We start from the raw sequence: 13,817 nt of genomic DNA on the forward strand, positions 1-13,817 counted from the left end.
AGGGAGAGGTAGAAAGGAGCGGCTGTTTAATGGATACAGAGATCAGATTAGAAAGATGAAAAAGTTCTTAAGATCTTTTTCACAGCAATGTGAGCATATTTAACTCTACTAAATTATATATGTAAAAATGGTTAAGATGGTAAATTTTATATTGTATCTTTTACCAGAACTAAAAACAAAAAATAGAATAACTGGCCAGGCGCGGTGGCTCACACCTGTAATACCAGCACTTTGGGAGGCCGAGGCAGGCGGATCACGAGGTCAGGAGTTCAAGACCAGCCTGCCCAACATGGTGAAACCCTGTCTCTACTAAAAATACAAAAATTAGCCAGGCATGGTGGTGTGCACCTGTAATCCCAGCTACTCGGAAGGCTGAGGCAGGAGAATGCTTGAACTGGGACCCGGAAAGCGGAAGTTGCAGTGAGCCAAGATCACGCCACTGCACCCCAACCTGGGCTACAGAGTGAGACTCCATCTCAAAAAAAAAAAAAAAAAAAAATAGAATAACTGCACAAAGCCAGACTCAAAGGCAGGACTAATTCTAAATTCCCTACTCTCCACTATGACTTCATTGTATAATAAATAAATTACCTTCATTCATTCAGCAAACATGAGTGCCAGCACAAGCACCAGGAATGCATCAGTTAATATAACAGCCACAAGTCTCTGCCCTCACATCGCTAAAGTTCTAGCAAAATATAACTGATCATTTCCTAAGGACACCTATGTTACCCCTATATTCAAAGGAATTTGCCAATATTTTAGTACTGCTTCAATGTCAGTTTCTTCCTCTCAAAAGCTATTAAAACGGAGACATGCAGAGATCTGAAGAATTTCCCTTGATTTTTCAAGATCTCAGAGGCATCCTCAAATAACAGTCTTACTTTACTTGCTTTCTATTGAGTGATATCCCGATATGTTTCCTGATAATTCTAAGCCCCAAATTAATAAATGTCCATGTTCCATTATTCACTAACCTACACCTATTCATTCTTTATTATGTACCTGCCATCATTTTTAATTGCTTATTTTAAAAAGGTAAAACCAGGAAGAAAAATATGAAAAGCATATTTCTAACTCAAGTAAACTGAAGACATACTGTTACTTAGCTTAGTTAAGTAAGATTATTATTTATTTACATCATTTACTAAACCCCTGATTCCAATCCAAACAAGTCAGGTAATACTTGTCAGTTTCAGTTATACAGGCTCTTTTCCTTTCTTTCTTTTGCAAATTTAGAGAGCTGGCAACCATTCTCTCTCTCTCTTTAATAAATTCCTATACAAAAGAAGTTTTTCAAGGAAACAACAGGCTTCAAAGACAGATCAACTGGGCAGGGCCAATTGATCCGAGCACTTTGGGAGGCCAAGGCAGGCAGATCACTTGAGGTCAGGAGTTCGGGAACAGCCTGGCCAATATGGTGAAACCCCATCACTACTGAAAGTACAAAAATTAGCCAGGCGTGGTGGTGCACACCTGTAATCCCAGCTACTCGGGAGGCTAAGGCAGAAGAACTGGTTGCAATTAGGAGGTGGAGGTTGCAGTGAGCCAAGATCGCACCATTGCACGCCAGCCTGGGTAAGAGACCAAGACTCCATTTCCAAAAAAAAAAAAAAGAAACCAGATCAATTATATCAAATTAGCACTAAGCATCTTTTTCTTCCAGAATTAAGCCATCAGGTTTCCCCAAAAAGCAAGTCAGTTTAACATTCAAGTTCCAAAAGCATCTTTCAAATTATATTTAGCCTTCTACAAGATTTAGCCTTTTTTTTTTTTTTAACAGCTAAGCTCTTTATATTCTTCTGTAGCTTCTCTAATTTCGCAGTGAGAGCTAAGGGTTTACATCCAGATGACAAAAGTATCTTTGATAAAGAGTTCCAAAAACTAACTGGAATGCAAAATCCTAGAGTAAAACCATCTCACCAAGTAGACACGGTAGCTCAAAAGGAAAGAGAACGAGTATGCTAAAGGGATTTTCTATGTGGACTACATGCCTTATTGAAGCATGCTTATGAATATTAAAACATCATTTTGACTGCATTCATTTCAAGCCTCATTCAGAGACCTCAAGGTCTGAATCTCCCACAAGATGTCACACGAATAGTAGTGTCCAGGTTGTTACCATTGCCTGGAAACCGGGAACTTGCTTAAGAGCAAGATTCTTTTCTAATTGAGAAAAGCAGGGAAAAAGAGATTGACCAGTTTTGCCTTAAAAAGAGTATCACAAACCAAATTTTACCATTCAAACCCTTCATTTAACTATAAGAGAAAATTACTGTTTTGATTTAAAATGCTTTACCTGAATTTGAAACAAAATATTTGCAATAAGGGCTTATAAGGCTATTTTTTTTAAACTGTCTCATTTAAATGTTCATAACTTAGTGTCACATGAAAAAAGGTATAAAACCATATATATATATCCATATATATATGGATTCTATTTTTCAAAAACTATATATTACTGTATACGCCACAGTTATCTTCCAAAAACAGGCCACTGCTTTTATCCAAGGTCCTCACAACATCTAGCAGGAATCTCTTGTTACTTCATTCGGCTTGAACAAAATAGGGCAGCAGCTGTCCTATTTTACTAAACAGCTTGGGGTCACAGAGGATCATTTTATATTAGGGATATATGACATATATGTATGCTTTCTGTATATATATTTCATACACACCGAGTATGTGTGTATATATATGTGTGTGTGTATATAGAGAGAGAGAGAGACAGAGAGAGAATATGTATATGTGCATAAAATATAGAGTAATATATGTGCATAGAGGAAAGTTGGAAAAGATAAATGCAAAATGAACAGTGATTACCTCTGGATGACATGAGAACTACAATTTAAATTTTCTATTTTATTTTTTTTCCTTTCTACAAAAAAAAGCTAAAATATTTATGTTTCTATTGTACTGAACTGGTTTCAATGGCAGAACTCTTTCCTCACATGGTATACCTTTCAGGTTCCACTATGGAAGAGTAATTTTCAAGTTCTCTGCCATTTTTCTAAATCGTCAACATTTCCAGGTACTCTGGTAAACTTGTTTTAAGGAAAAGGAAGCTTAAAATGTGATAATTTCATAATCAACACTTCGGTACTGCAAATCAAATTCCTTAAAGATTTACCTTCATCATACATTTCCTCTATCAAATAGGCCTCTGCTCGATCTTTCAGGGCATTCACATTGTCAGGTTCCATCTGTAAAACTTCAGAACAAACCCTAATAGCTTCAACAGGCTTCTCGTCCTAAAAGGAAATGTGAGAAAGGGATTTATGGTTGGTATTCCACATGATGAGTTTTCACATTTCTGGGAACAAGTCAACTGTTACCTTAGAAAAGCAATGGCAAATCCTCTCCTTTGAACGAATTGTATATTCAGCAATGCTTGGCTCTGTTTTCATGACAGATTCATATTTGCTGGTAGCATCTGTGTATCTAAGAAATGAGCAAATCATGATAAGAAACGATGACATTCGATTTCCAGAGCTGTAGAAAGGCTCCTCCCCTCTTCACCATGTGTTGCTTAATCAATCCAATTGGATGAGGCCACAGCTTCAGATCTGGCTTTTCCCTTATTAATCTAGAGTCCCATAGAAGGTACACTCCATAATTAAGAGTTAGGAAATAAAAACATATGACCATAGGAGATGCAGATGGACAGAACAAAGCACACCTGTAAGTACCAATCAAACCAGAAGAATTTCCTTACAGAAACAAGCTCAGAATTCCGAACCTGAGTAAAACACCCTGTTGAAGTCTGACTTACACTGAGCACATTGAACAATACAGAGGTCAAGTTTTATTTCTTGGTCAGTAAACACTTCCATGAAAATAACAGAACCCATTACATGCCATTTTATATAATTAATGTCAGTATTCACAACAAAGTACAATGTAGTTCATACAGAAGGTAGCTGATTAAATTCCCAACTGTATAAGCTTTCTAAGAATAAAAGCTATTTCCGCATTTTCTTTAAACCAGTAAAAAGTACTAATCCTGTTATATATTCTCAGTTATTTTCCTCAACAATAGTAAACTAAAAAATATGTTTCTATGCCATGGTGGCACATTATTCCCAAAGTGCTACAATCTTCATATGTAAATATGCTGATGTATTAAAACACAGGCTTAACTAAAACATTTAAAATAAAAGCCAGCTTCTCTATCATCCCCAACAAACTAACACAGGAACAGAAAACCAAACACTGTATATTCTCACTCATAAGTGGGAGGTGAACAATGAGAACACATGGACACAGGGAAGGGAACATCACACCGGGGGCCTGTGCGGGGCAGGCAGCAAGGGGAGGGAGAGCATCAGGACAAATAGCTAATGAATGCGGGGCTTAATACCTAGGTAATGGGTTGATAGGTGCAGCAAACCACCTTGGCACACGTTTACCTATGTAACAAACCTCCACGTTCTGCACATACATCCTGGAACTTAAAGTAAAAGAAAAAAGCAAAAAAGCCAGCTTCTGGGAAAGTGGAATAGATGTATTTTTCCCAATTCCTCCAGCTAAGCACAACTAAAAACCCTATAAATTAAATGTATATTTTTTAAAATAGAAAACTTTCAAAGGAGGAGAGAAGACAGACTAGCTAGTGACTCAGGACCTGAGGAAAAATATGTTAAGAAGTTCCCTGGGTTCCTTTTTCATTTCATATACCCCAGACTTGGAGCTGAAGATTCCAGCAATGCAGAAATGCCAACAGGCCAACAGGTACAGAACGACAATAACAAAAACCTGCAGAAGTCTGCTCTCTCTAGCCAGAGGACCTGAAAAGGGCAGACTTGCAAACAGAAAACTTTTTTTTTTTTTTTTTTGAGACGGAGTTTTGCTCTTGTTGCCCAGGCTGGAGTGCAGTGGTGCAATCTCGGCTCACCGCAACCTCCGCTTCCTGGGTTCAAGTGATTCTCCCACCTCAGTCTCTGCAGTAGCTGGGATTACAGGCATGCGCCACCATGCCCAGCTAATTTTGTATTTTTAGTAGAGACAGGGTTTCTCTGTGTTGGTCAGGCTGGTCTCGAACTCCCAACCTCAGGTCCTTCAATGGATAAATGGTTAAACAAAGTGCAGTAAATCCACACCGTGGAAACCACTCAACAGTAAACGAGGAATTATTGATACAGTATGGATAAATCTCCAGAGAATTCGAATGAGGGGGAAAAAAGCCCATGCTGCCAGCTGTGGTAGCATGCGCCTGAAGTCCCAGCTACTCAGGAGGCTGAAGCAGAAAGATCACTGGAGGCCAAGAGTTCAAGGCTGCAATGTACTATGACTGCACCTGTGAACAGGTGGGCAACATAGATTGTCTCAAAAGAAAAAAAAAAAAAAAAGCCAATCCCAAAAGTTTATACATTGTATGATTCTATTTATGTAACATTCTTAAAACGACAAAATTCTAGAAGTGACTAGATTAGCTAAGGAAGGGATAGGAACAACAGGGAAGTAGGTGTGGCTATAAGGGCAACACGAGGGGTCCTTGTTGGGATGGAATTATTCTGTATCTTGACTGCACCCACATCAATATCCCCATTGTGACAAGGTACTATGGTTTTTCAAGGCGTTATAGTTTGCAAGATGTTGGGGGAAAATTGAGTAAAGCATTCTCATGATGGTAACTTACAAAGCTACTAAAAGTAGAGGAATTAGAGCCTATTTTCTATTAGGCAGTTTTGTCTGCAGTGCCCTGTACTCTTTTCAGTCCTCCTGCCCAGCCTGCAAACCCTCTACAAATAACACTCACACAGACACAGTTTCTTACTTCTGCCCACTCTTACTTACTCTTTAGGATTAGGATTTAAATATCTATCGTCTTCTCTAAAAAAAGCTTCTCTTTCACTCCTTGCCTTCACCATCCTGGTTTGGAGTAAATACTGCTCTTTGGTACTCTAATTATCCTATGCACATTCTATCACTTTGGTATCATACTGTCTTTTAATAATCTGTTCATATATGTGTCTCCCACGCAATGCTATAAACTTCTTAAGAACACAAACTACCATCAGGTTCATTTCTGCACCCTCAGGACATAGCTCAGTGCCTGACATAGGAGATAATAAATATTTGGTATAATACAAGTAAGTCTGCTGGTAAGAATACTACACAGTTACTATTATTTATATTCTTCCCTATTCCAAAAATGTCCAGTTCTGGTAGTTTTGCTAAGGCCCAGGGCTGTCTAGAATACCCCACCCTCAATGGCTGAGAAGTAAAAGCAGTTCTGTAATTCACTTGTGCCCACAGTCTAACATATAAGGAATGGCTGGACAGCTGGAACAACCCGTATTCTCACCTGCCGTCTCTGATGAGCTCTTCAGCTGACTCAATCAGCTTATTAAGTTTCTTTACTTGTTTATAGTGTGCAAAACACCTTTTATGATCCTGGTCAAGTTTAAGACATTCCCGAACTTCACTGTTCATGTATTTAAAAAAAGGAAAATACTCCATGTCAAAACAATCAATGAGTAGTTTTCCACGCTAAATACAGAAATCACAATAAAAATATTTTTTGTTTGCAACAATTAAACAAAAACATACGGGAGACTTCTAATTTACTATACACACTTATATATGGCATTGTACCATGCATACATTTAATTCAAATTAAAATGACTTACTACCATTACATAGTAAACACTCAATTTTGTTTCTAGAAATATAAGAGCCTTCCTGTTTAATAAGCAGCTTCATGAAAACAAACTATGTGGAATTAGAGTAACATGAGAATAACACAAAATATATAAATGGATATACAATATAAAAACAGCCTTAACCACCATCATCTTATTAATTTAATATTAAAATGTTAAAACAAGATGAGGTTATCTTGCTGCCAACAATTAAAGAAGATCAGACATGTGTGTCACTAGGACTGACCTGAGGGATAGTTCGTGGTCTCCTAGCTGGTAGTACAGTGTGCTTATTTTATAAAACGCCTCAGTATTATCATTCTTCAACTTTGATGCAGCTTTTAAGTCACTTATAGCTTTCCTAGGTTCTCCTTCTTTTACAAAACATTCAGCTCGAAGTTCCCGTAGTTCTGCATCCCAAACACAAACCTTGAGGAACAAAAGAACTAGACTTTAAGGAAGAAAAAAGTATGCACATTCATTGTTGCATTCCACGTATTTTTTATCTACATATTTATCAACATAAAACATTCTCAATTAATGTGATGACTTATAGACTGCAAATATTATTTTAAAATCTGATACAAGTTAAATGTGACAAAACTGATGTGACAAAACAGTTTCTCCAAAACTGTTGTAAATGAATTCTAATGGGGGAAGGGATATATATAATAACAAGGCCCTTTTCTTACCTCCTTCGATTATATAATTCTAAGACACTGAAAATAAGAAAACATAGCGTTTGGCCGGGCGCGGTGGCTCAAGCCTGTAATCCCAGCACTTTGGGAGGCCGAGACGGGCGGATCACGAGGTCAGGAGATCGAGACCATCCTGGCTAACATGATGAAACCCTGTCTCTACTAAAAAATACAAAAAACTAGCCGGGCAACGTGGCGGGCGCCTGTAGTCCCAGCTGCTTGGGAGGCTGAGGCAGGAGAATGGCGTAAACCCAGGAGGCGGAGCTTGCAGTGAGCTGAGACCCGGCCACTGCACTCCAGCCTGGGTGGCAGAGCGAGACTCCGTCTCAAAAAAAAAAAAAAAAAAGAAAACATTGCGTTTACTATTGGAGGGTTGTTCCTAGTGAAGCATATTTGAAGAGAATATTCTGTTATCAGATTTTTATACTTAATCAACAATTCTAATTTGTAGTCAAAAAATAAAATCTAGGTTCTAAATTGGCAAACTACTTTTTCTGCTAATAACCACATTAAATTCTTAGCTGGGCACAGTGGCTCATGCCTATAATTCCAGACCAGCTTAGGCAGCATAGCAAGATCTCATCTCCACAAAAAATTTAAAATTATTAACTGGGTGCAGTGGAACACACCGGTGGTCCCAGCTACTCAGGAGGCTGAGGTGGGAGGATCACTTGAGCCCACCTCAAGCTATAATCGTACCACTGCACTCCAGTCTAGGTAACAGAGAGAGAGAGACCAAGTCTCTAAACAAAAAAATGTTTTACGAAATTATCTTCTGTAAACTGTCACCTCCTTAAAAGTAAATCCTCATATCAAGAAAAAAATAAAAAAAAAAGAAAGAAAGAAGAGAAGAGAAAAGAAAAAAATACCGTGAGAAAGCAGGAGGTTGAGGCTTCACCATCCCTATTTTATAAAAAAGTTCAAAGGGTTTAGTAAACACAATAGTATTCTTCAAATCATAAACCCAAGAGCTCATCAATAAGGCTGGTGGAAGTATCTCTGCATATTTCTTAGAGCTGTTCTAAACTCGTATTGACTTTTCACATATATGAAAATATCAAAATCAACATTATACATAAATATCATGAACAATGAGCTAAGTCAAAATGGTCTATGGGAAAGTAAAAATGTAAACTATATTTCCTTAAAAAAGCATAAACAAAATAACCCAGTAAAACATGAATTCTACTGGACCATATCACAATATCTTCCGTAAAATTATCAACAAAATGTCCATTCTACATATATCATAAGTTTAGAGCCAAAATTAAATGAAACTGTATATCAAAATACCGTAAAAATCTTAAATAAATGTGAATTACGACTGCTTCCATTTGAATATTTCAGTAGACTTCCTTCGGAAATCAGTTGTCATTAAATCCTTCAGAGGCAAGGAAACCTAGACTTAGGTTTCCCTAGCTAGAACTCTCTGGATTCTATCAACCATTATTTTTTTTTTTTTTTTTTTTTTGGCATGATCTCGGCTCACTGCAACCTCCGCTTCTCAGCGCCTCAGCTGGGATCACAAGCATGCATGCACCACCACACCATTTTTTGTTTTTTTTTTCTTTTTAAGACACAGGGTTTTGCCATGTTGGCCAGGCTGGTCTCAAACTCCTGGCCTCAAGTGATCCACCCACCTTGACCTCCCAAAGTGCTGGGATTACAGGCATAAGCCACTGTACTCAGTCAATTATTAATATTTTTAGAGGCAGGGTCCCATTCTGTTGCCCAGGCTGGGGGACAGTGGAGCGATCACAGCTCACTGCAGTCACGAATTCCTAGGCTCAAGTGATCCTCCAACCTCAGTTCCCAAGTAGCTAGGACTACAGGCACATACTATCAACTCTTTATCTGCCTTATTTTCTAGAAATTTTTCTCTAAACATTCCTCTTTCCTCCCGAACATCATTTTTCCTTTTATTCCAACCATCTCTTTCATCTTTTATCCCATTATCTAACCGCTAGTTTTCTTCCCAAAAAAATACAAAATCAACTAAAATAGCAAAGCAAGCAATATATAAACATATTTAACTCTCATGCCACAGCACATTCAGTACATTTACTGAAAACTTCAGTCCAAATTTTGTTTTATATAAACATTGTTTTATACTTAAGAGCTAAAAGCCCAAGGACCAACCTGATTTTCTCCTGTCTAGGTTTTTGTGATATGTGACATGTCAAAGTATATAAATGTGCCTTACAATAAGTGTTAGGCTGGTCAACTGCAGTATCTAAGAAACTTACCTCTAAAATCTTATCAAGGAAGGCTATAGCAGCAGCATAATCTCCACTTTCAAAAGCATCAAGTGCTTGTGAACGCAAACGCTGCATTTCATCAGATTTTATAAGTTGAGACTGCGCTTCCTTTTCTTCATTTTCACTTGGATTAGATTTCAGCTATATGGAAAATAAAAAATTAAGCAGAGTTTTTAATCTCTTAAGTCTGATACCTATAATATACACGAGGGTCAACCATTCCAAATACTTAAGTTCATTGGGTAAAAAGGTAAAGAGATGCTGGAAAAACTGGCTTGTCTGATGACTGGATGCAGCAGGGAAGACCCCTGATTTCTACCGATATGGTCCACGAGCATGAACAGATCTAGACTCAGAAGACCTGGGTCCCACAAACTTACCGGGAAGCAAATACATGTAGGCACGTGAAAGGACAGAGAAGAACGGAGGAAGGAAAGCACGTTTCTCACCTTGTTACATGTAGCTGCAGAGTATATAAATGTGCCTTACAATTTATTCTGAAGAATAAATTAACCTGAGTTTTATTTATTTTGCCTTCTAGTTACAGTTCCTAAGTATTTTTTTAAGTATAAAATAACCAAAATAATGAAACACATAGGGAAACTGAAAGAAGGTACCAGCTTTTTTTAGAGGCTATAAGATTTAAAAAAAGATCTGATACCAAAAGGGTTGAAGTACAAGAAAGAATTTAGAAGGAAATAAGAGTAATACCTAGTAAGGTATGATGCATGATGCATGATGTGGTTTTAAGAGATCTGCACACTATCGCTTTTTAAAATAACTTTATAATGACATCATTTATATAACATAAAATTGCTCATTTTGAATGTACAATTCTTTGATTTTTTTTAAATAAATTTACCAAGCTGTGCAACCATCAGCACAGTGTTAGACCATTTCCATCACCCCAGTAAGATCCCTTGATTTTACCTACAGTTCACCCCACTCCCAACCCCAGCTCTGTGCACATAGACTCTTAACAATTTCTTCCTCCAGACAAAAAAATAATGTCTCAGAAAACCAGATAGCTACATTTTTTAACCTGAGGGGAGGTTAAGATTGTAGTTTACATGTACCAATTTTTGAAATCTTAGTATTCTTATTAAGATGGAAACTATAACTGAAGGGCTCCAATTTTCAATGAGGTACAGACAAAGGAAAGCTAATTCTAGAAATCTGCCTCCTCAATGAGTCAATCACACTCCTCCTCCTTTCAGTGGATTAATTTTTAAAGTATATTCCCACTACCAACCTGGTGGGAGAGAACACTCCAAATGAGAAACTTTATCAATATTATTTATTCGTAAGGGTTTTATACTTGTCCGTTTTGTGTTTTAGGATATATTAGCTATGCCATTTTGTCTGTTTTAACCCTTGACTTTTGAAAAACAGGACTTGAAGTATTCATTGGTAACCTCCACTCACTCTGGGGGAGGGTTTCCCTGAATGATTGCATCATCCAGTTTAAGGGTGTTGTTTGGAGCCAGACATGCTTGTCTCTATTTTATTATCCTTTGGGTGGTCTTGAATACTTCGGATAAAAGCCATCAGAGAGTATGAATGTGTGTGCACTGTCACTTTGCTCTGGGTAAAAGTTTATTGATTAACTTGTTTCCTATGAGTACACTCCTGACCCTTTTCGATAGAATGTATCAAACACTGACGGCCTCTTTAGGATAAAATTTGTACCTTTTTTCCTCTGAAACATTGGAGTCTAATTTCCTCCACACAATTTTTCTTGTTGGAAGGTGAGAGGAGAAGCCCTGAATCTCGGGACAGAGGCTGGAGGGCTCAGGTAATGGGAACAGGAAAGAGGGAGTGAGCTCAGGTCATTGAGGCCTCTGTGAGGCCAGAAGAGAGGTGGGGAAGAGGGAGAGAGGATTCTTCCAAGGAGGTAAGAAAGGAGTTGGAGAAACAAAGGGCTTCCTTAGAAACCTGAGAGTTTCAAAAAGAGTCAAGTGAGATGAAGTTTGGGTTTGGGAGGGATTTTTTAATACTTTTTTTTTTTTTTTTTTTTTTTTTGAGACAGAGTCTCGCTCTGTCACCCAGGCTGGAGTGCAGTGGTGCGATCTCAGGTCACTACAACCTCCGTCTCCCGGGTTCAAGCAATTCTCCTGCCTCAGCCTCCTGAGTAGCTGGGACTACAGGCACCCACCATCTCGTCCAGCTAGTTTTTGTATTTTTAGTAGAGATGGGGTTTCACCATATTGGCCAGGCTGGTCTCGAACTCCTGACCTTGTTATCCACCTGCCTCAGCCTCCCAAAGTGCTGGCATTACAGGCGTGAGCCACTAAGCCCAGCCAATTTTTTTATTCTTTAAAGAGACAGGGGACAGGGTCTTGCTCTGCCTCTCAGGCTGGAGTGTAGTGGCATGTTCTTAGCTCACTGCAATCTCCAGCTCCTCAGTTCAAGCAATCCTCGAGCCCCAGCTCCCAAGTAGCTGCAACTACAGGTGCACACCACTACAGCCAGCTATTTTTATTTATTTTTTTTTGTAGAGATAGGGTCATCTCACTATGTTGCCCAGGTTGTTCTCCAACTCCTGGCCTCAGATGATCCTCCTGTCTCAGCCTTCCAAAGCACTGGGATTACACATGTGAGCCACTGTGCCCATCTGAGATGAAGATTTTTATTATTACCACGAGGCTGTTGACTCCTCTCAATCACCTCCTCGTTTTCTCTAACCTGCATGTAGAGAATGGTCCTTGCTGACAATTTCCTCATTCCTCCCTTTTTCACGTTTCTTGACATCCTTTCTCTTCCTTAGGGCTTTCACATTTCTGACTCTTTCAGCCAAATCCCTTCCTATGACAATATTTTATATTTTTTACTTCTCACTATGTATCCTGGTCACTGAGCTTCTGGAAAAATAATCCAGAATAGCTATGGGCTGGGGGCTTGTTCAAAGAGATGAGCAGCCTTCTGTATGACTGCACCTCTACTTCTGGCACCTCAAATAAAAACACCGGGTTGGCAGTTGTGGTAAGCAGCCTTCTAAGATGGCCCCCAGTGATCCTCGCCTCCTGGTATTCATGCTTTTCTGGAGCATGAGGTGGACCTGATAACACCTTTTAACAAACAGAATAACCCAGCTAAGTTTGTCTGTTTTCAGTAGAGACAGGTTCTCACTATGTTGCCCTCCTGGACTCATGTGATCCTCCCATGTTACCTCCCAATGTGCTGATATTACAGGCATGAGCCACTGCACTCAGCCACAGCCACAGCCTTTTTTTTGAGATGGAGGCTCACTCTGTCGCCCAGGCTAGAGCACAGTGGCGCAATCTCAGTTCACTGCAACTTCCGCCTCCCGAGTTCAAGTGATTCTCCTGCCTTGGCCTCCCAAGTGGCTGGGACTACAGGTGCGCGCCACCATGCCCGGCTAATTTTTGTACTTTTTTAGAGATGGGGTTTCACTATGTTGGCCAGGCTGGCCTTGAACTCCTGACCTGAAGTGATCGACCCACCTCGGCCTCCCAAAGTGCTGGAATTACAGGCGTGAGCCACCACACCCAGCCCACGCCCGGCCTTTTTTTTAACACTTAAATCTTTGATGCATTTTGAATTTATCCTAGTATAAGGTAAGAGAGGTATGAACCTAGGCCTATTGTTTTTCAGTATAAAAGTCTGTTAAAAAACAGAGTATGACCAAAGTGATAAGCTGTCACGTCCTTGATTAGGTCACAAAAAACTGACTTCCATTGTGCTAGCACTCCCTCTCACCTTCTCACTTGCTGGTTCTGAGAAAGCAAGCTGCCATGTTGTGAGATATGAGAGGCCCATGTGAGAAACAACCAAGGGAAGACTTGTTGGCTAAGAGTCTAACACCTCAAGAGGAACTAAACACTGCCAACTGAGTAAGTTTAGGGGCAGATCATTTACTGGCCAAGCCCTCAAACACTACTGCAGCCCTATCTCACACCTTCACTGTAGCCCATGACCCTGAAGTTAGTAGCAGACCCTGCTACAGCATGCCCAGATTCCTAACCCCATAAACTGTGAAATCATATAAATGTGTGTTACTTCAAGCTGCTAACATTGGATAATTTGTTATCTAGCAGCAGATAACCAATACAGTAGGAACACAATATGGAAATTTTACCATTTCTCAGTGACTGGGCTGTGAATATTTCCAAACAGATATTGCTTTAAAATAAAATCTAGATGAATGAATTAATTAAACCCCAATCCTGGCAACCACTAATTAGCTATGTCTTTTC

General features: G+C 39.1%; 1 protein-coding gene across 2 annotated transcripts in view; it reads right to left on the reverse strand.

Annotated features, from left to right (window-relative positions):
* Positions 1–13,817, reverse strand: part of DNAJC3 (DnaJ heat shock protein family (Hsp40) member C3) — a 112,102-nt gene that overhangs the window by 28,176 nt on the left and 70,109 nt on the right. For both annotated transcript variants that reach the window (XM_033177412.1, XM_033177413.1), the window contains exons 5-9: positions 9,589–9,741; positions 6,892–7,073; positions 6,308–6,427; positions 3,336–3,441; positions 3,131–3,251 (exon numbers count right to left, since the gene is read on the reverse strand). In XM_033177412.1, the coding sequence (XP_033033303.1) occupies positions 3,131–3,251; positions 3,336–3,441; positions 6,308–6,427; positions 6,892–7,073; positions 9,589–9,741 (682 nt within the window). The remainder of the gene's footprint in view (positions 1–3,130; positions 3,252–3,335; positions 3,442–6,307; positions 6,428–6,891; positions 7,074–9,588; positions 9,742–13,817) is intronic.

This window comes from Trachypithecus francoisi, unplaced genomic scaffold (assembly GCF_009764315.1).
Source record: "Trachypithecus francoisi isolate TF-2019V2 unplaced genomic scaffold, Tfra_2.0 Lachesis_group18, whole genome shotgun sequence".
In the NCBI taxonomy this organism is placed as follows: Eukaryota; Metazoa; Chordata; class Mammalia; order Primates; family Cercopithecidae; genus Trachypithecus; species Trachypithecus francoisi.